At 36.1% G+C, this 22,746-nt stretch overlaps 1 protein-coding gene and 1 long non-coding RNA gene across 2 annotated transcripts in view; one reads left to right on the forward strand and one right to left on the reverse strand.

Moving 5' to 3' along the window:
* The window catches only part of Enpep (glutamyl aminopeptidase), an 80,574-nt gene that overhangs the window by 35,722 nt on the left and 22,106 nt on the right, over window positions 1–22,746 (forward strand). Inside the window, exons 8-11 of the mRNA XM_077803216.1 lie at window positions 1,559–1,624; window positions 6,512–6,577; window positions 6,717–6,865; window positions 14,651–14,730. Coding sequence (XP_077659342.1) covers window positions 1,559–1,624; window positions 6,512–6,577; window positions 6,717–6,865; window positions 14,651–14,730 — 361 coding nt within the window. The remainder of the gene's footprint in view (window positions 1–1,558; window positions 1,625–6,511; window positions 6,578–6,716; window positions 6,866–14,650; window positions 14,731–22,746) is intronic.
* On the reverse strand, window positions 7,671–13,029 carry LOC113198043 (uncharacterized). The gene is made up of 3 exons (XR_003302794.2): window positions 12,970–13,029; window positions 10,865–10,950; window positions 7,671–7,745 (listed from the first exon to the last, which is right to left on the reverse strand). It is a non-coding gene; the product is annotated as an uncharacterized LOC113198043 (long non-coding RNA).

Raw genomic sequence — 22,746 nt, forward strand, 5'->3', positions numbered from 1 at the left:
TACATTAAGTTACTCAAAAACTACTGCAAAGTAATACAGTTTGGTTTGGGTTTTTTTGGGGGGGCATTGGTTTTTTGTACCAAGGACTGAACCCAGGGGTGCTGAACCACTGAGTCACATCCAAGACCTTATACAAAATACATATATATATATATATATATATATATATATTTTTATGTATTTTTAGTTGTAGTTGGGCACAATACCTTTATTTTATTTATTTTTATGTGGTGCTAAGGATCAAATCCAGTGCCTTGCTCATGCTAGGCGAGAGCTCTACCACTGAGCCCAAACCCCAGCCCCTCAAGACCTTTTTATGTTTTGTTTTGAGATTGGATCTCACTAAGTTGCTTAGGACCTTGATAAATTGCTGAATCTGGCTTTGAACTCATAATCCTCCTGCCTCAGCCTCCTGAGCCACTGGGATTATAAGCATGCATCATCATGACCAGCATTTGTTATTTTAAGTGATGCCTAAAATATAGTTTTATTTATTTATATCATAATTATTGAAATAAATACTTATTAAACTTAAGTGAAAAAAATATGTTTTAGTATTTGAAATTTATAGCATCATATGTTTTGGCTTTCCTTCTCATATTATTCCCATGGTGTCTTTTTTAGTCTTCTTTAATTCTTTTTCCCTCATATTATCAATGATTCTTTTTATCTTTCTGTTAAAATGAAAATTTCTTATTTACTTAACAGTCTATTTCATTAACTCCCATGGGAGAAGTTAGAACAAGTTTCAAACACCCAGAGTCCTAAGTATACCCAGGACTTACAATATTAGGTCATAAATAAATAAATATGTTTCTATGACATATAATAGTTTTCTTACTATGTCTGAAAACAATTTAAAATGCTTGCTAAATTATGGTAAAAATTACTAAGTAGGGGAGGCAATGTTTTTCTGGTCAGTTACTCAAAAGTTTATTTAAAAATCTTATAAATAGTGCATCTTAATATAAATCTTATAACATATGAAAGGAAAGTAGAAAACAGGTATTCATCAGATTGTTCAGAAAAAAGAAAACCACATAGACAAACTACTTTTACAAAAAGATTTTTGTAAATCTAAATTATATACTATTATATTAAATTGATCAGATAAATCTTCAACTCTCTATGTCCCTCTGATAAGTACAATACTTTTTTCCTGCATGGAGATACATTTTATAATTTGTGAGAATATTACACTGAACTCTTTCTTCATTCATCAAAGCCCCTGATCTTTTGACAGTTTCTTTCATTTACAAAGCTCCATCTGCTGGTTCATTTGGAGAAGTGCAATAATCATTGGAACGGTAAGTCACCGAAGTGAGGGCCGTTTCATTTAGCAATTAACTTTACCTTTTGGTTATTTTAGAAACATAGATAATAGGGTGTACTAAATGGAATTTTTATCCTAAAATCTATAATAATATAATTTAATAGAACAATCTTCAAGAAATAATCTCACAAATATGATATTGAAATATCAGCCACAGTAATGATAAGTGACATTTCTCTATATAATATTTATTAGTTTTATTTGTCACTTCTTTTCCCATCATAGGGAGCTTCTATTCTTAGAATGCTTGAAGACTGGATAACACCAGATAAATTTCGAAGAGGATGTCAGGTATGATTTATACTTTAAGTGGTATCGAAAGTAAGCTACACTGACCTGTGACAAATGAATGTTAAGAAATGTTGCTCATTAAGGATAATTCCTCTTTCATTTTCCTTACTCAGGGATAGAAAGTACGGCAAATGATAAAAGGTTATTTTACATCCAGTTAAATGCCTATATTGTGTCTAAATTATCAAGTTCCAGTAGTTTCATGGAGGAGTTTAAACAGCTTAGTTATCTTTGATACACTTTACATGTGTTCTAGCCAGCTCTGGCTCCCATAGCAAATTAGTCTTGATGGCTCAAACAACAGAAATTTATTTTCTCTCAGTTTTGGAGGATGAAAGTCCAAAAATCAAGATGCTGGCCAATTTAATTCTGGTGAGAGTCCTCTTCCTGTCTTGCAGATGGCCACCTTCTTGCAGTGGCCTTACATGACAAAGAAGAAGCACTATGGTTCTTTTGTAAGAACATTAATATCATCAATAGGGTCTCACCCTCAGTACCTCATCTAAATATGAATACTTTACAAAGGCCCCACTTCTAAATACGATCACATTGAGAATTGGGTTCAGCATACGAATTTCAGGGGAACACAGTCATTCAATGGTAATATGATATGAAAATTTAAATCTATCTGTAAGGGTCTTCCCTTTACAGCGAGAATAAGACTTTTTCTTTATGGCTGGATTGGAAAGCAATTAATTTAAATATCATTTTTATGATGGAATCAATAAATAAAGAAGACCAGCTTCCTTTCAAAAAGAGAAAATTTAAAAACTTTTCTAAATTTAAATTTTTCACACATCCCACTTAAGCATATTTTCCAGTGGATGATCTGGTTTCAGTTTTGTTTTTCTTGCAGACCTTTATCCAATTGTCTCAGGGTTGGTGTTTTATAATATGTATTATTAAAGCCATTATAATGTGTCCCCATAACTGCCCTATCTGCAGATTGGTCCCCTCTCAGCCTAGAAAAGGAAACCTGTTTCTACCTCTTCCTTCTCCAAACTCCCTACTGTGATAACCCAGGTAGTCACAGGGAACAGTGTGGATGACATCCAACCCATAAAGCAGAAGCAGAAGACAGGTTGGAGCAGAGCCCCCAGTAACTCGCACATGGAGGACCAGTTCCTTTGGGGGATGTGATTCCCCAGGACAATGCCTCCATTCCTAAAGCTCTCACTATGGCCATCTCTTCTCACGTGGCACTTAATCCTATGATGCTCAAAAGGAAGCAGGCCCCTCCAGACCAATATTAAGATTCCCAAGTGACTATAAAAGTAACAAATAAGACTAAGATTTAGGAAATATTTAGGGATTGCACTACTATATTTTACTCTTTTGTTCATTAATAAAATATTCTGTGTGGACGTGAGATGCAAAAGGAGAAGCTGTGCTCTTGAGCTTACATGTACATGAGAACATCTTGTAACTTTTCCATCAAACTCAAAATTTTTTTTTTAACCTGGGGGTGGGGAGCTTTTAATCACTGAGCCACATCTCTGGGCCTTTTTATTTTTTAATTATGTGACAGGGTCTTGCTAAGTTGCTTAGGGCCTCACTAAATTGCTAAGGCTGGCTTTGATCTTGCGATTCTCCTGCCTCAGCCTTCTGAACTGCTGGGATTACAGGCCTGCACCACTATGCCTGGCTCAGACTCAGATTTCATCTCATCTTTTCTCATTGTGAGCACCCTATGGAGGAACTTTCTCTTCTACATCTTTTGCATATTCTCCAATGCCTAGTAGAAAATGTTACACATACTAGGTGATACAGAAAATGTTTGTTGAATGAATGAATGAATAGTCTATAATAAATGACATTGTAGAAAATAGAAATAAAAAAGAAATTTCATTTTCAAAAATTGAGTTAAAATTGCATTTGCAAAGTTTTCATTCTAAATCAAATTTTCACTAATAAATCACACATCCTTGGTATTTTCAGAGCAGACTTCAAAGACTGACTTTAAAGCTGATCTTTCTTATTCACTTATTTAGAGAAGGGCCAAAAAAGTCCTTAAAAACAAATAGCTAAACTAATAATTCAATAATACACATTTCCTTTAACCTAATATCTATTATCATTAATTTAAAAAGTTGTCCCAAACTAACATTTCTCAAGTTGAAATCTTCCTCTACCCTAACTATGATCACATGTAATGCTAAAACCTAACTGCCATGAATAGATATTAATTTTTCATACCATTATAGTGCTATGAAATGAATTATAAAAAGAACCACTAAAATATTTATCTTTTTCTCTCAAATAAAAGCTAATATCTAAAAATAGCATATGATCAATATATTCCACATTCAGTAAGCTCTCAGACCAGCTGGGACATTCTTTCACATAGTTCAGGCACCTGAAAAATAGACTCCTTGAATTGCAGTCACCACACTATGATTGTTGCCCGGAAGTCCCACAGTCTGTCAGACTGGAATTACTGCTCTTTCCTTACAGATACTGATTCTCTGTCAGAAGTGGCTGCATTAGTTAACCTGGTGGTGATGAATCTGGGAATGGCAGATATCTGTTCTCTTTCATGCTTATCACGCCCCCCAAATCCAACCTCAGGCAACAAAATATTTAGATGGTGTGGGGAATAAAAGCAAAGTCATTCATTATTTTTGATAGATAAATCATTAAAATTTGTCTATTAAAAATAATAGATCATGGGTCATTAGTAACAATATGTGGTTATGGAAAAGAAATGAGAAAGATAATACTTTATTTTTCTTGTAGTATTAATAGTATCCCTGGTAAGACAGGAATGCTGAGCTGGAAAATGTGCTCATGTGTTTTTCCTTTTGGGAATACTAGCAATAGAAACACTGTTCCTTTCCTTCTGTGCTCACGAATGTCGGCTTATGAGGGACTGTGTTGCATAACTTTAGCTGGAATGACTACATTGTGATTATTTGTGGTAAAGAAGGAAAGTTCTTCAAACAGAATATTCAAAAGCAGTCATCTAAGCAAAATAAAAATTAACACCTTTTCATATAGTGTTATATAAATTTCCATTCAGCCTCTAGTTTCAGAGAAGCAATAAATTGCAATTAAAAAAATAACAACCACCATGATGAAATCCACACATACTGATCCATGATTCAGAATTCTCTTCATAGTAATCTTAGGCAAATCTCTTCACCTTTGTAGGCACTCAAGGTAGTTAAACAGAACAGTTTTCTTCATCTAAAAAAATGTGGGCAATGTACTAAGTAATATTTAAAGTCCTTCTAGATCCAAGATTGCCTGTTTCTAAGCTCAAGACCTTGTGAGTATACAAATAAAACCTAAATTAATTTTAAGAAGATACTCGTCAATATAAATTGTCATTAACATATAGGCATACCAAGTAGTATCATACCAAGTATTCGATTTTTTTTTTTTAAGATATAATGAATGATTAGTGCAATACTCTGGAATCAATACCTAAAAATGAGTTTCTTCTCTCTTCCTTTGCCTGCCCTCTGGTGGTAGTGCTGAGAAGTGAATTAATCAAAAGAATTTAAAGAAGTCAGTGTTTCAAATGGGCCTCCGTGCTCCCCCAGGCTTCCTGGGGTCTCACAGATCTTGTTTAATTTCTCTGTGCTTGGATTGGAGAGGAGTTTAGAAGATAATGTGACTTAGGTACAGCACCTATTGAAAATTTACAGCAACCTAAGAGGGAAAATGATATGCGCTAAGTTAACTATGAAGAACACCTAAGGAGTCAGAGATTCTGTGACATCCACCTGTAATTCCAGAGACTCAGGAAGTGGAGGCGGGAGGATCCTGAATTTGAGGCCATTCTAGGCAACTTAGAGAGATCCTGTTTCAAAATAAAAAAATAAAAAGTGCTGAGGATGTGGTTCAGTGGTAGAACACCCTTGGTTCAATCCCAGCTCTGGAAAAAAAACATTTTTTAAAAAAAGAAGTTTCTATTTATATCTAAGATTTCTTCATTTTAGGGTTTTTTTTTTTTTTTTTTTTTTTAGGAGGGGGAGGGAGTGGTATTGGGGATTAAACCCAGTGTGATTAACTACTGAGTCATATTCCCAACCCTTCCTTTCTTCCTTTCTTTCTTTTTCTTTATTTGAAACAGGGTCTCACTAAGTTGCTCAGGACTTTGCTAAATTGTAAGGCTGGCCTCAAACTTGCAATCCTCCCGTCTCAGACTCCCAAGTATCTGGGAGTAGAAGCATGCAACTACCATGTCAGGCTTAGATGTCTGCATTTTAAATGGGAAATAATTCTAGAAAGTAACAGGAGTGATGCAGCAGGACAAAAGAAACTTCAGAAAGTTTCCTGCAGAACCTCAAGCAGTGTCCAGATATGGGATGAGAAGACTGGGAATTTTCTTTGGGGCTCTATCACATTAGATCTGAAAATTCATATACATAAAAAGGTTTTATGAACAGAATAGCCCAAAGAGGGAGCCTTCTATTTAAAGATTCATATTTTGTTATTATTTGAAGAATAAAGATTTATTCTTTAAGTTTAATAATGTCCTCACTCCATCCATCATCATTATTATTGTTATTGTTAAAAAGACTATACATTTATTTCCTTAGAGCAGAGGTCAGCAAACTACTGCCTATAGACCAAATCGAGCCTACCACCCAACTTTCTAAGTTTTGTGAAGTAAAAGGGCTTTCTACATTTGAGAATGGTTAAAAAAATCAAAATAGAATATTTCATAACATGAAAATTACATAGAATTCAAATATGAGTGTGCATATATATGGTTTTTTTTTTAAAAAAAAAGCTATGCTCATTCATTTATACATGGCCTGTGGTTGCTTTTGTTATAGAGGCAGAATTGAGCAGTTGTGAGTAGGGCTTCAAATCATGTTATAGAACTTTGAAAAGGCAGCACTGACTTCCAAAGTACTTGTTATCTTTTACATACAGATTTACTTGGAAAGATTCCACTTCAGGAATGCAAAGACTTCAGATTTTTGGGAAGCACTGGAAGAGGTAAGGAGGAGTATACCTCTAAGTATTTCTTGTTCTGACTTACAGAAGATTTACTAGTCATTTCTTTCCCTGACTGTTCTATTTTTTTCCCCTTGTTTGTAAATTAATTAATCTCTCTCTCTCTTTTTTTTAATCTTAGGCAAGTGAGAAGCCGGTGAGAGAAGTAATGGACACCTGGACTAGACAGATGGGTTATCCTGTGCTAAATGTGAATAAAACAGGTGTCACACAGAAGCGTTTTCTGCTGGACTCAAGAGCTGATCCTTCCCAGCCACCTTCAGATTTTGGGTAATTCATTTCAGAAAAAAAGTAGAAATTTGGCAGAAATACCCGTCATTTGCTTAGATATTGCTCTCCAGTACATGATCAATGTGTTCAAATAGCCAGGTGGTCTCCAGGTTCAAAATGGTGGACTGAGCACACGCTGCTCTTCCCAACGTATGAATGAGTGGCGGAATGAATGTACTAAAATCAATAAACCCTTAAGAGTAAGGAAAATAAATGGGTGGGACTACATTCATCACAGAATTTTGTGAAATAAAAACAGAAGGAGAAATACTGACAGAAAACCAACTGAGGAAAATGCAGCTAGATGATAGTAAAGGGACCTCCCTGTCCCTAGACAGGGTCAGGGCTCAGTGTCAGCATGAAGAATGCACAGCAGGAGTGAGAAGCCAAGCTGAAAGTAGGACAATTTTTATGACGTCTAGAAGTAGGACTTGTGCTCTTCCACTTTCTCCATCCACTACCAGTCCTTTCTCTACACAGAACTCTAAGAAATCTGGTTGTGACCCTGGGGCAAGAGTACAGAGGGCTGTTTACTAAAGAAGTAAACCAAAACAGTGGAGGAGAGCTAAGCGTTTCCATTTCATTAGGACTCCCAGACTATAGCATTGACCTTTTTCATAAGTGTTATTTATTGGCTTTCAACTTTTATAATCAACCAATGGATAACATGTAACGGTGTTGTTATGGTGGCAGAATACATTGGAAATATAACCTATCTTACCATTATAATCAGAAAAAAGAAAACCTGACAGAAAAGAGGAGGTGGAAAAGGGAGAAAAAGTGGAAGAGAGTGTGGGGTACTTACTCAGTGGTGACAGGTCTCTTCCCAGATTGGTGACGTCGTGTTGTCCGTCCGTGCTGCTGTTCTGGTAGCTCAACCCTGGAAATAGTGGGAGCATCATGTGAAAATGGGCAAATGCTGTTTTGTCCTCTGAGAGCTGATTGTTAAGCAGCAACCCTCCAGGGACTGTCCTTGCTTAACAGTTAGGAAAGTGGTAAAAACTTCATGAAGCAAGAGTGGTGGAATGAGAATATTATTTAGGGGTACATTGTAACCTATAGAAAACTAAAAATCATTTTATTTTAATTTTTTTTGGTTAAGTTTTAAAAGGGAAATAGAAAAGAAAGCAACATAAGCGCACCAAGTCACCCTCCAGTGGATGAGTTAATACATATTGTTTAAACAAAAATAAATAAATAAAGTTAGGATGCAGAACTAAAACCAGAAGCACTTAAAAGTAGAGATGCTGGGGCTGGGGATGTGGCTCAAGCGGTAGCGCGCTCGCCTGGCATGCGTGCAACCCCGGCTCTCGATCCTCAGCACCACATACCAACAAAGATGTTGTGTCCGCCAAAAACTAAAAAATAAATATTAAAAAAGTTCTCTCTCTCTCTCTCTCTAAAAAAAAAAAAAAAAAAAAAAAAAGTAGAGATGCTAGGGACTGAGGTAGTGGCTCAGAGGAAAAGCACTCGCCTAGCATGGGTGGGGCACTGAGTTTGATCCTCAGCACCACATAAAAATTAAATAAAGGTATTGTGTCCACCTACAACTAAAGAATAAATATTTTTAAAAAATAAAAATAAAAAAGGAGACGCTGAATAAGGTGCTGGCCTTGGGGTGGGGAAGATGGGAAGGAAAATGTGGTTATTCAACAGTTTCCTAGTTTGTGATTAATGATGAGTTTATGTAAAAATTTCATAAATTTAATTCTCTTGAGCATTTATGCAGCACTTAGGAGCTTAATCAAGTTCTTTTGTGTATAGCATTTATAAAAACTTAGAATCAAATTCTTCTAAACACTACCAGTTACAATTTCATTAAATTATTTTCTAATTTCCAAATACAAACACCTAAAGGTTTATAAATCTTTTTTTGAAATTATTTGATATATTTTTAGAAATTAACAATTTAAAATACAAATACAGTTTATCAAATTAGAGTGACATTTTTTCATCATGTTAAAAATCAAATCCTCAACTTTACCAAGCAAGATTTTTCTAGACAATTGAAACATGGATACTGAGTTCAGGTTTTCTAAATATTTTAATTAATATTACAAATCCAATGTGTTGTGTTCTCTGATGTGCTAGGTTTTTAAAAATGTTCCAAAGACTGTAAAAGTTGATACAGCATGTACAGCATAGCCAGTGATCTCAAAACTCATTCCATTTGCACAAGTTCAACTTGTACAAAGTCTTGATGATATGAGCATTTCTGCATAACTTATTTTGTATACATTTCTGGGGTGCCAACCACCCCACCAACTGAAAGGTAAAAATCAGACTCTCAGGACACCCAAACTGTATACAACATTTTGGGGATATCATCCTGGCCAGCTGACCATGCTGAGTCCCTCCTAGGTAGGTTACTAGGTGAACAGGAGCTGCATAGCCTATCACTGGTCCCCGGACATTGTTCCGGTTTCATCCAGTTCCAATTTTTATTGTCCCTTCTTGCAACTTTGAAATATTTAGTTGGGGTAAAGAGGATTTGAACTCATGCTCACCCAGGTGCTCTGCAATCTCCATTGCCTGATTCTCACTGAAGAGAATCGTCCTTCTGCTCTCTTTCTTAATGATTTCATTGGCATTATTTTATAATTCCTGTATAAGTCATTTGGTGAGCTCAATTAGTTAGTAGCAATTAGAATAACATGAAGAATGAGAATCTTAAGCTATGAAGAAAGTATTTTGGAAAGTGTTTAATAACTATGAACCAGTTCCTTCATAGTTACTATTGTATGTTCTAGCAAATTACATTCACTAACTTTATAATAGTGTTGGAGCTGTTTGATATTAAAATTTAAAAATATTTCTCTCTTGTGAAACAAGATTTCTTTGGGAAAGTTTCTTGGTAATTATTCTCTCTTGTCATACATGCCCACTGATTGGCTGAGCCTGAATTAATCGGGAGAGAGGGATGGGAGATGGAGATGGCGGGGATGAGGTCACAGAAAACATCTGTTTACCAGGATGAGATATTGAAGGTGAGCAAATTGGTGCAAAGGGAGTAAAGCAAACTATAATATGGAGGAAGTCCTCAAAAGTTTAAAAGGAGCTTTGTGCATATAATGTGTAACATTTACTAAACCTTGACTAAGTAGCCAGCACTATTTTAAGCACTTTAGATGTGTTTGATGAGAACAGTTGAGGACAATGAGGCAGAGAGAGAGATTAACTTATTCAAGGTTATTCACACGCACAGTAAATGATAGAGCCTTGATCTGAACAGAAGGCAGTCTGGCTCCAAGAGACTGGAAGCAGAGCAACTGGAAAAGTGGTGGGAGACAAAGGTGGGGAGAAAGGCAGGGACAGGTATGCAGGCCACATGAAAGATTTTGGACAACAATGTGCAGATTCAAGGATTTTAAGGAGAGAATTGGCAAGATTTGCGTTTTTCCAAGTTCCTTGCTCGCTACACTATGGGGACATGTGTGGAATCAGGGAGGCCAAGTAAGATGACATGGCAGTGAATGACTCATGTGACAACTGGGATTGATGGGCCCAGAGTAGGAGGGTGGCTGTGGCTGGAAGTTGTGGTAGATATTCCAAAGATTTCAGTTAAACATTTTCAATTAAAAAATAAACAACAGCCGGGTACAGTGGTGCACACCTATAATTTCCAACTGAGGCAGGAGGATCACAAGTTTGAGGCCAGCTTGTGCAAGAGAGACCCTGTCCCAAAATTAAAAATAAATAAACGAATAAAAGGACTGAGGGTGTCCTTCAGTGGTGAGTGCCCCTGGGTTCAATCCCCAGTACTACAGTAAATAAACAAATAATATGCAAGTGACTTAATCAGATGAATTTGCAGAAAACAACTTCTTTTTTAATTCAGGACTTTGAGAATTCAGTCACACTAACAGCACACTCGGGTATTTAAAAAAAATAAAATTGCCAAAACACTTTACTGTCCAAGGTATGAGAGAATGGAGAGCACTCAGAATTATGAAATTAACTATTTCTAAGGTGCTGGCTGGAAAAGCCTGAGGCACTCACCTGGTAGGCCATTATCAGCCTGAGCGGGAACCTCAGGAGCTCAGCTCTGTCACAGACAATGAGGTTCCAAGAAGCTGGGTGTCTTCCTGTAACACAAATTCTGAAAATCAATAGTTCACACCAGCACAAGGATAATACCAGAACCCACACCAATATGAAGACGCCCAGGGAGTGTATGTGTACACTTCTTTACTTTTTATTTCAAAGGGGAAAGACTGAAATTGAGAAAACCTCTTTATTTTTCACTCTTTCCTCTTCATGATACAGGATTGAAATGTAGATTTGACTTACTTTCAGGTGATAATTCAATGACAAAAGTCAGCAGAACAGTTTCTGTGATGGTTCTGTAAACTATGAACTATTTCTTTTGTAGTTATTGTTTCATGTTCTAGTAAATTAGATTAGTCGTATTAAATACTTCTACAGTCTTTAGATATTTGGGGGAAAAAAAGAAAGAAAGAAAACTTGTTGGGCTGGAGATGAAACTCAGTGGTAGAGCATTTGCCTAACATGGGTGAGGCCCTGGGTTCAATCCCTTGCACTGGAAAAAAACAAAAACAAAACATTCTCTCTTGCAAAATAAGTTCCATTGTGAAAGTTCCTCAATATGTTTCCCCCGTCTCCTGTCCACTGACTTGTTAAACCAAAGACAGTCAACCAGTGTTGATTGGATTTTAACTACTCTTTGGCTATAAATTCCTCTCCACAAAAACAAAACAAAACAAAAAAATTATTACCAAGTGAGCTAAATATATCAAGAATAAAATCACTTTCTACAATAAATTACAATATATCTTTGAATTTTACTCATGAAACTTAAGAGTATGAAACTATCTTAACCCATTTTTCTCTAATATTTTTCTTGAATTCCTACTTTCAGATACTATTTTTATTTCATTTGGATTCATAGAAGCATGATTTTTGGTGACCATTTATCAAAAATCAGTATACTTGTCCCAGTTTTGTAAAACAAAAGCAAGGGGATGTTATGCATGAATAGGAAAAGAAACTTAGAAAATAGGTTTTTCCCTGTTGAGAATATTTGTTAAAAATCATCAGTAGCTCCTGAGAAATAAGAAAGAATACTGTTTTCTTCACTTTATTATTATTTTTTTTTAAATCAAATCATGTACCCAGAAAGAAATGGGACCTATCTCCAACCCCAAGGTTCATCTTTTCTCTGATCAGATGTGTTCCTGTTGGGTGATCTGTCAAGTTGTACTGTGAGATGAATGGCCTCTTCTAAGTATGCTTCTCACTGTTTAAGTAATCCAGATGAGGAAAGTATTCACTGAATAGAACCTTTTATAATTCAAAGGACCCATCCATGCGTAGGCTTTTGCTTTAACATTATGGCGGCAACCTTCTCTTACAAATGGGCCACTTACCACGTCTCCAGCGGGCAAGTTTTCTTTCTTTCTTTCTTTTTTTTTTTTTATATATACCTTTATTTTGTTTATTTAATTTTATATGGTGCTAGGGATGGAACCCAGGGCCTCACACATGCCAGGCTAGCGCTCTATCCCTGAGCTACAACCCCAGCCCTGACAAGTTTTCTTGCCTTGAAAGTCCATCCATTGTAAACAGGCAGAAGAAGGGAGTCGGTGTGTCTTTCAGGGGGTAATTAAAGTCAGTTTCCTTGGAGAAAACTAGATTGGCCACTTTTAGTATTGATGGAGCCCATTTCATGGTACCTTAATCACACACTTAAAAAACAAATCTTGATACTCATAAATTTTAGATGATGTAATTTTCATTTCTTGAAATTTTGTATTCCCAAATCTCTTATTTTACTCAGTTTAGATTAGGTTAGATTGTGTGATACTAAAAATTACCAAATTGTATTCATTTTTGTCTTAGGATGATCTTAAAATCCTCAGGGCAATATTTTTTTTTATTTATTTTTTATTTTTTAGTTGTAGTTGGACACAATACCTTTATTTTATTTATTTGTATGTGGTGCTGAAGATCAAACCCAGCGCCTCGCATGTACTAGGCGAACACATTACCACTGAGCCACAACCCCAGCCCAGGGAAATATTTTTATACATGACCTTGGTAGTATAGCTTCTGTCCACTTTTAGGCATGGTGTAGTCCTACTGACCATGTTTTTTAGGGTGATAGCCAAGATGTGAAGTCACATTGTGCACATCCCAACACAGCATCCTCTGTTATTTCCGTTACGTTTGGCACTGGAGAAAGATGAAGAAATATTAGTTTGCATGGCAGCATCAAATTAACAGAGCAGCGACAGAGCAAAATATGTAGGTTGTGGTTATTTAACAATGCCTGTCTTCTGAGAGGCTGCAAGGGCTCTCAGGATAGCTTCCCTAAAAGCAAACCCTGAGATGATCATGTGAGTGAAAGTGACTCCTTAGGAAGTGTCTCTAGGAAGGATGGTCACGGTGGGCATGGGATAGGGAAGGGAGGGGAAGGGAAGGCAGTCCATCAGAGGTGCTATATGAAGCAGTCCTTTGCACAGTAACTGGCTCAGTCCTGCAGAGAATTTCTGGAACCTGTGCAGAACACTTCAGAGTGTTCCAGAGTGTTCCCGATGGATGGGGTAAGAAAGGTTCTCAACTTTCAACCCATACCAATCAGTCATTGTTAACTAAGGATGGCATCCAGAAGAATGCAAATTCCCAGGAATTTCTGTTTTTCCTGCTCAGGCAGTTTGAGGACAGTCCTCTGACAGAGAGACTTAGGTTTTGGTTGCTTCCAGGGAAAGCACATTGGAATCTGGGTTTCTAGGGGATAAGCATCAAGCTGTGTCCACAATAGGACCCAAGAAATAATTTATGTACTGGTTTTATGAAATTTATAGCCAAAAATTCCACTTCAATAAAATACTCCAAAGGACCCAGTAAAAAGTCCTTTAAAACACTTCAATAATATAAAGCAGAGGATTACTTTTTTCACATAGATAGCAAAAATCTATTCTTGAATGACAAATTTTATTATATCCTAAATGGGAGAAATGTCAATCCTAATTTTCTGTTAAGGAATTGAATGTTGACAGAGAAACCAACTTTGAGTAGCAATTCAAACCAGCTATTGGTACCTAGATTCATATTCTCTCTAGATACATGAGATGATGCATTTGTGATTGAGAGGAGAATAATCAAATGGCATTGATGATCTGTTTTTTGATATTTCAAGACTAAAATATTGGGAATATATTATATCCAAATACAAGCTACCTCTGCATACCAAGTAGCTAAGGAAAACAATTGGAAACCCCTGAAACATCTGATAATTTTTCCCTTTAGAGCACATGTATTCTCATGATTCTAGCTAAGAGATACTTAGAAAAGAGCGTGAAACTTTGAAGGGAGGCAGGTTATGGTGGTGGTACAATTTCAATCTAACTTCTAAAATGTATTTCTTTAACAGAATTTTACAGACTGCCTTTTGAATTTTAACAATGTTTTGTTCTCCTTAACAGAAGCCATCAAATATAAAGTGTACATAAGCATGTATTCAGATGCTCAATATTATATGTTATATTTATGCATTTTCTTTATTTCAAAGCCTCAAAGCTCTTCATTGAATAATAATCTTCATTTTGGATAATTTTTGATGCAAATTTCCATAGTTCATAAATTTATAGAAATTCAGAGCAATTACCTGACCTATTTTTATTACTAAAATATGATTTATTAACTGTATTGGTTGCATACTATACATTGGGTGATTATATAAGGAAAACATGTTTGTCTTGATTTTTATTTTTGATTTTTTATCTTTTAGTAATAAAGTTAAATTTTTCTCTTTTAAAATTTTAGTTACACATGGAATATTCCAATTAAATTTACTGAAAATGATACAACACATAGTGCCTTCTACAATAGGTCAGAAAAAGAAGGTAAATATTATCAATTGATTGATTTATTCTTTGAAATGGTGTTCTACATTAAACTAAGTGTGAAGAGTTACCCATAGGCTGAAAATTAAATAAATTTTAGCTTAAAGAAACCTCTTAAATAATTTATTGATGATTATAAATCTTTATCTGCAATAATGACTTTTCTACTTTGAGATTTTTTTTTAATCATTTACCATGATTGACATACCCAGCCTTGGGAGATCAAAGTATAAGTTTGCTTCCTTCTCTTCATCTTTCCCTCTCTCTTTCTTCCTTTTTTATCTTTTTACCAAACAAATAAGTCATTGAATTTCTTAAAATGTTATGTGGCAGGCCTGGGTGTTTTTTTTATTTTTTTTTAACGTTCTCATTAAATTAGACCAATCATTTTCTGAAAGTTTATCTCTTGTTCTCTCCATTGATTTGTCTTTTTCTTACTTGAAAAATTCTAAAGTTGATTCCATAGCTTAGCTAGTATGAATTGTGCTGATATAAACATTGATGTGGCTACGACACTATAGTATGCTGATTTTAAGTCCTTTGAGTAGATACTGAGGAGTGGGATAACCAGGTTAAAAGGTGCTTTAGTTCTAAGGAAAACCTTCACTTCTTCATCCTCTGTTCATTCTGTTCCCCAGTAATCTTCTTAGAATGTGGATTGGTCAGTCATACTCTTGCTTTGAGCCATTAAATGGTTTGCTTCATAAACTCACAGGAAGTCCTTCAGCTTATCTCTTCAGCCTCTTTTCCCTTCAGTCCTCAACCCCTCTACTCTTTGCCAACTTTACCAAACCATTTTCTTCTCTACAAGCAAGGTATGCACTTACTACTATGCCTTTCCCTCCTCATCTACCCGAGGGAAAATCCAAAGGCCAAATGTTCTCTCTGATGTGCAGATGCTGACTCACAATAGGCCAGGGAGAGGGAAGAGGGGAAGGTTCACACTTGGACCAGGGGAGTGAGGGGATGGGAGGGAGGATAGAAATGGGAAAGAAAGAGAATGAATTGGACATAGCTTTTCTGTATTCATATATGAATACACTACCAGTGTAACTCCACATCATGTACAACCACAAAGGTGGGAAGTGATACTCCATGTATGTATAATATGTCAAAATACATTCTTCTGTGGTTCTTATATAACTAAAAAGAACAAATACAAAAATCAAAAAAAAATTCTAAAGTTATATAGAAACAAGGAGACATTATCACAGATCTCCACGTCACCAAAAAAATAATAAATAAGACAGGTTTTAGCACTAATCCCAGAAGAACCTTGCTTTTAATACTTTTACCAATGTACTTGTTTTATGTCTCAAAACTTGTCTTTTATTTTTATTTTGCAGTCCTGGGGTTTGAACTCTGGGCCTCTTGCATGCTAGGCAAGTGCCCTTCACTAAACTATATCCCCAACCCTTTTTATTTATTATTTTGAGACAGGGCTGTCACTAAATTCCTGAGGCTGGCCTTGAACGTCTGATTCTCCTGTCTTAGCCTCCAGAGTCTCTGGATTTACAGGCATGTGTCACTGCACTCAACTCAAAACATTTCTTATGTAAGACAAACTAGACTGTGTCCTTGGCTCCATTCCATCAGGACTTGGTCTCAGGAGAGCATTGGGCTTACACTTTCACCCGTGGCTACTTAAGGCCAAGCAGATCACTTGTCTGTGGTTATGGTTTGGATATAAGTTGTTCCCCAAATGCTCACATGTGAAACAACGCAGGAAGGTTCAGAGGAGAAATGATTGAGTTGAAGTCTCAACCCAATCAGTGACTTAATCTCCCTGAGTGGGATTAACTGAGTGGTAACTGAAGTGGTAGGGTGTAGCTGGAGGAGGTGGGAATTAGGGTGTGGCTTTGGGGTATATATTTGTATCTGGAGAGTGGAGTCTCTCTATTTTCTGTTTGTCATGTTAGCTGCTTCCCTCTACTATACTCTTCCGCCATGATGTTGGGCCTCATTTAGAGCCCCCAGGAATAGAATTGGCCTTCTGTGGACCATGAGCCCTCAAATAAACTTTTCCTCCTTTAAAATTGCTCTGGTCAGATCCTTTAGTCACAGCAGTGAAAAAGCTGCATATGCCTATAACATCCTAAAATGTTAATTATGTCTGAGTTCATCTGGCAAATAAATTTTATTCTGTTTCCAGTTGATTTTTTTTAAAATCAGCTTTATTGAGATATAAGTTGCATACCTTTAAATTTACCCATTATTTTCTTATTTTACAGTGCTGGAGATTGAACTCATGACCATACACATGCACAGCACACACTCCATCACTAAGCTCCATCCCACTCCACAGTTCATCCATTTAAAGAGTAAAATCCAATTTTTTTTTTTGTATATTCATAGTCACATCAGCACAGGCAATTTAGAGCATTTTTATTACCTCAGAAAGAAACCCTTACCTTTATCTATCATCTCTCCATCCTCCCATGCCTCAGCCCAAATTGAACACTAATCAAATTTCTACATCTATAGATTTACCTCTTCTGTACATTTAATGTAAATGAAATTACATATATATATATAATTATATATAATTTATATATAAATAGCATTTTTAATCTTTTTTTATTTAGCTTAATGTTTCCATGGTTCTTCCTAGTTGTTGCATGTATCAGCATTTCATTCATTTTTATTGTCAAATTATATTCCATTATATGGATATGTGACCTTTCTTTATACATTTATCAACTGACAGATATTTGAATTATTTGTACCTTCATCTCTTGTCAGTAGTGCTGCTATAATCATTTATGTATAAGTTTCTCTGTAACTTCCCTAGGTTTTTTCCCACTTTTTTTAAAAAAAAAAACTTGTATTATAAAATCTTTTGTGATTTTTAGATTTTCTATAAACTCTACCAGCTTTGCTATTATGGAAGTAAGACTCTTCTTTAGGCTCTTCTTGACAGGAATTGCTATCACAATGAAACTTTCCCTTTATCATTTATGGTAACAATTATTATAGCATTGTGGTCAACATTCTGAATTTCCAGATCAATACCATTCTGTCTCAGTATTTGTATTCATTTAGGTTGTGATTGACTACTAAGCTGTATCTCTTGTGGTCTGTCTTCCGACCATTTTCAGATTCGTAAGCACATTTGCCAAAGGAAAATGGAAAAGACAGAAAGAACACACTAAAGAATATGTAACAGCCCTGGTAAAAGACATAAGAGAAGGTTAGGATTTCATTGGGAGGTTTAACTTTTTACCACATTTTCCCCCCCAGTGGTCACCATGTTTAATGAAGGTTGGAAGAATGTCTTGGAAGCAGCTTCATTTGCTGTTTACAAATTTAAAAGCATGAATAATTAATCTATCCTTACAGTTTACCCAGCATTTTCATGGCGTTAGGATCCCATAGCAGTGAATTTTCAAGATAACTAATGCTCACTCTAATACATCATAAGTAAATTTTAAGAGATCAGAATAAACAACCTTCTAATATTTATTGTGTACTCATTAGATAGATTTGGAATGTTGAATTTGATCCCTTAATTAATCAGTTATTTCTTTCAAGCCAGTATTTATTAAAGCTAACTGACATGCCAGATACAGGGGTAGGCCTGGAGATAATGTGAGAGTAGGGGAGAAGCATGACCCCTTACCCTGTGTGGACAGTTGTCCAGGGCTAGGTCAGCAGGTAGATACAATACTGTCCTAAGTGGCTGGTGTGGTAACTGAAAATAGTGAAGGGAACACACAGGACAAGCACCAGCCCAGATGTGGGGGATCAGGGAAGATTACTAAAGAAAAGGATTTCTAGGCCAAGAGTTCAGGGGCTACTGATAGAGTATAAATGGGTAACAGGATTGATGGAGTCTTGGGGGTCCCTGTACTCTGAACAGGGAGTGTTAGCATAGAAAAGAGAGAGGGAGCTCTCACACCCCTTTCTACCCTTGAAGTATTATGTTTAACACATTTTCTTTTTTTCTGTAACTATTGACTTACCTTTGTCTCTCCTCCCACGGAGTATTCCTTGAGGAAAAGAAACTTATCCCTTATCCGTTGCTGTTGTTACTGTTCCTGGCCACTTAGCCAGAAACAAACTAGACATCTCTTCCTACTTCAAAGTGCCTGCTCCATTTTTAGGCTATGCAATAAGTTCCTGTTTCCTGTTTGAGAACATCTTCAGCTCTCCGCTCGGAGCACAGATGACGAACATGTCCTGAGTGTACTGAATGGGTAACCAGCTCATGTTACCAATCCTGCTGCCCTCCTCTTGGTTTCTTTGATGACTCATCAGTTAGAAACTCCCCAGGCAATAGTGGGACTTCCCCCCTTCCCACCCCAGATCTTTTTTATTTACATTCATATTTTAAGCATTAGAAAAAAATTAAACATGTACTCTCTAACCAAAGATGAATGAACGAGGACTTCTATCACAAACCTGTTCAGGCTATTCCAAGGTGCCCTAAAAACCTTTCCTTTTAAACTATAGTTACTAACTAGAGCCTCTTTTAAATGAATTTATCTCTGTTAAAATGAATTTATTCTTACCAAAATATGTTTCTTTATCCTCAATGCTGTTATTTCCTCGTTGGGATTTTATTATAAACATAGTCCTTCTCAGGACTTTCTCTGTAGAATATTTTATGCTGCCGTTTCATTTGTCATTGTTCCTTTATGTTTCCAACAAAATCATTGTCATTTAAGCTTCCTATGCTCTCTTTCTTCTTTTTCAATTAACCTTTAAGCTTTCCGAAGACACAAACTGCACCTCGTTTCTTGTCTCCTTTTCACTCTTATTACTAGTGCTAGGCACATCCTGAGAGTTTGGTGAGTTCTCGCTTAATGGACTGTCACCTGTGTATGGTTTTGTAACCTCTCTTTCTTTAGTATCAGATACTATTTTGGCTATTATCGATGCTTCTACCTTTAGTGTTACATGGACCTTTTTACTTCTAATTTGCCTCTTTCTAATATTTAGTGTGATCTTGGGTAATCACCTTGCTAAAACATAATATTTTTAAATAGTCATCCATAAATACATAGGAGCTGAGGCCTAGGAGAGATATAGACAGGCTTTATAGCTCTAACTTCCAGATTCAACTATCACTGGATACTTTAATAACCGTTCTGACTATCATAAAAACAGGGTTTACTAAACATTAATAATGGCTATATTTAAATATTTATTACCAAAATAATGGTGAGCATGTAATTTTATATACAATGACAAAAAGCAAAGGTCTTCATTTTTTCAGCCTGAGCCTCATGGAATGTGCAAACTTTGGATAATTATGGACACCATTTTGGTGGTTTGGAAACTAAGTTTGTTTTTTCAGCCCTGGTCAACCAAGTCTTGGAAGATTTATTCACCCAAACCAAACATACAAGAGATTAACCAAGAATGCTAATTTGTTAATTTACCCACAGATAAAATATCCTGGCCTAGTAAACCAGCATACTCATGTCAACTAATTGGTGTCTCTTCCCAGGGGAAAAGTTTACTTAGTAAGGATTAGGGCAGAGTTAAGGTAAATCAGTTATTTTAAGATGTCATCAAACTGTGATAGCCTGATATATTGCATCCTCCAGGTGACCGTAATTATTTTACTTAGAAACTATCAATAGTAGCCTGATGCAATAAAGTTTCTTGTTTGTGCAAGAGTTCAAAGAAGGTATTTCTGACTTGCCATCTCTCTTGGGTGGCTCTCCATCAAATAACAATCCTGTTTTCTTCCTTCTTCGGATTCTATCCCCTCTTGGAAGTTAGAATTCCTTGCTAGATCTTTTGTATCTGAGCAGAAACAGAGGAAGTTAATTGAGAGACTAGGTCTAGAAGTGCATCTATTGCTTTTGCCCACATATTATAGCCAGTTCTCAATGTGTGCTGCTACCTAACTGTAAGAAGGCTAAGATGTACAATTTAGCTCTATACCCAGGAGGAAAAGGGAACAGTGTGGTGAGCCACTAACAAGTCCCTGCCACATACACTGTTCTCTATAGGACCAGAACTGTCAACAAGCCTGGAACACCTGTGCCATCTCAGTTGGGCCCCTTCCCTGGGCAGACTGGAGACACTGGCAGATCTTCACTATCTAAGACTCTTTTGCAGTTTTTCTTCCCAGTTGCCAGAATCATCACCACTGACAATCCTTCCCCATGACAGAAAGGTTGGCATTTTCTCAGACTCCTGCTTGTTTCATATTAAAACTACTCCTTTCTTTCCAGGAAGATTGTAATAAACTATTTGCTAAGATCTGGGAGCGACCCTATAATTATTGCTAATATAATCATTAATACTTTCTTGATTGGGCATTTTGTTGTAAACATTATCCAATTTGACAATGGATCATGTTACCTTTAGTTTCAGAGATTAAAATGTTCTTCCTTGACCCCACAAACGGACAATGCATCCCTGTTTGAAATTTTTAGCTCTTTAAGTTTATTTTGTGTATCATGAGTCAAAAAGTACTGCTCTTGAGTCTTTTGTTTTACTAGTTAAGTGATGCACAAAATTTAAAAAGATGTAAACTCTGTCATTACATGCTAAAATTTAATCTGCTCAAAGAACTAGTGCAATACAGCCTTTATAAAGAAAAACATTTCATTCTTTAGGAATCTCAGGTTATTGCAAGCTGTCTTCTTGTCTAAAATTTGTTATAATTATTTATAAAAAATAGTAACATTAAAGAATGATTGTATATGCTCTTTTGGAAAAGGTAATTATCAGTCTCCATAAAAAAACAACAACACTGCTCTTAATAGTCAGAAAAAAAACTAATAAAAAGTAAATGGAGAAACAAAAAAAGAAACACACCCGTACTTCTCTGTGTCACCAGGAATAGGCTCAATATTTTAGTCCTACTTACTTCATTATGTAACTAAACCGCCAGACAGTATTTTGCTGCTGACAACTGTTCTGAAAGTAGCATGAACTTGGAAAGTCCTTAACTACTAACTTCCTGGATCTCAGCTTCCTCATCTATAAAGTGAGAAAAATCACAGTGACTCTAGACAGGCTTAACTGGAGACATATAAAGCACACTAAAATACTGCAGTATTTAGATGGATTGCCAGGAACTTCTCAATGTTATTTATATTTGCTTTGCTATTTATAGAACTGGCAGCCTATCCCCTTTCATAATAATGGAGATAGCTACCATCTGTTGGACACATAACTATGTGACCAACGCTTTACCTATGTTATCTTATTTAATCTTTGCAACAGGCCTGGGGGATTTTTATCCCTGTTTTACTCCTATTGAATGGGGACACAGGAGTCCAGTGATCTGGCCAAGGTGACAGGGCTACTAAGCCACAGAGAAAAGACTTCATCCTAAGTCTTTCAGACTCCAAAGTTCATATTCTTTCTTCTGTAACATATGGCTTTCTGCTTAGCAAGAGACTCTCCTCCTGATACAAACATTCAAAGTATAAGGTTGCCAAAAGATTAGCTTCCTTTCAACAACTTGTCCATGGGAGAATGACAAAGAAAGATTAATACTACATGAGTGAGGTAAGGGTTTATAATTTGTCAAGTACCTACTCTGAAAGTTCCTAAAGAAACGTATTGTCTTGTTGAAGAGCTTGCTCATATATTATGAAAAACTACTGTGTCCTGGATATTTTCCAGACCTTGCAAACACTTCCAAGAGTTAAATCATCTTTCCTCCCAAACTGACTTACCTTCCTCTGTTCTCGAATGGCAACACCATTATTCATCCAATCATGCAAGCCCTTTTCCCTTCCTCCAACTGTCCACATCAGGTCAGAAGAAGGATGGTGTTGGTCTTACCTGTAATCACCTCCTGTTTTCATCATCTCTGCCTTATCCTTCTTGCCCTTCATTATAACAATGGATTCTAAATGAGTCTTCTTTTCTCTAGAAGGTCCTCCAAAATATCTCCCATAAAATGACCTTTCTAGAAAACAGACTTGAGCATATTATTTTCCTGCTTAAAAACCTTCCTTATCTTCCCACCTCTCAGAAGGTGAATTCTCGATGCATGATCTTCATTGCAAGCTTCATCTTCTGTTTTCCAGTATTTTCTCCATT

Source organism: Urocitellus parryii, chromosome 10 (assembly GCF_045843805.1).
Source record: "Urocitellus parryii isolate mUroPar1 chromosome 10, mUroPar1.hap1, whole genome shotgun sequence".
In the NCBI taxonomy this organism is placed as follows: Eukaryota; Metazoa; Chordata; class Mammalia; order Rodentia; family Sciuridae; genus Urocitellus; species Urocitellus parryii.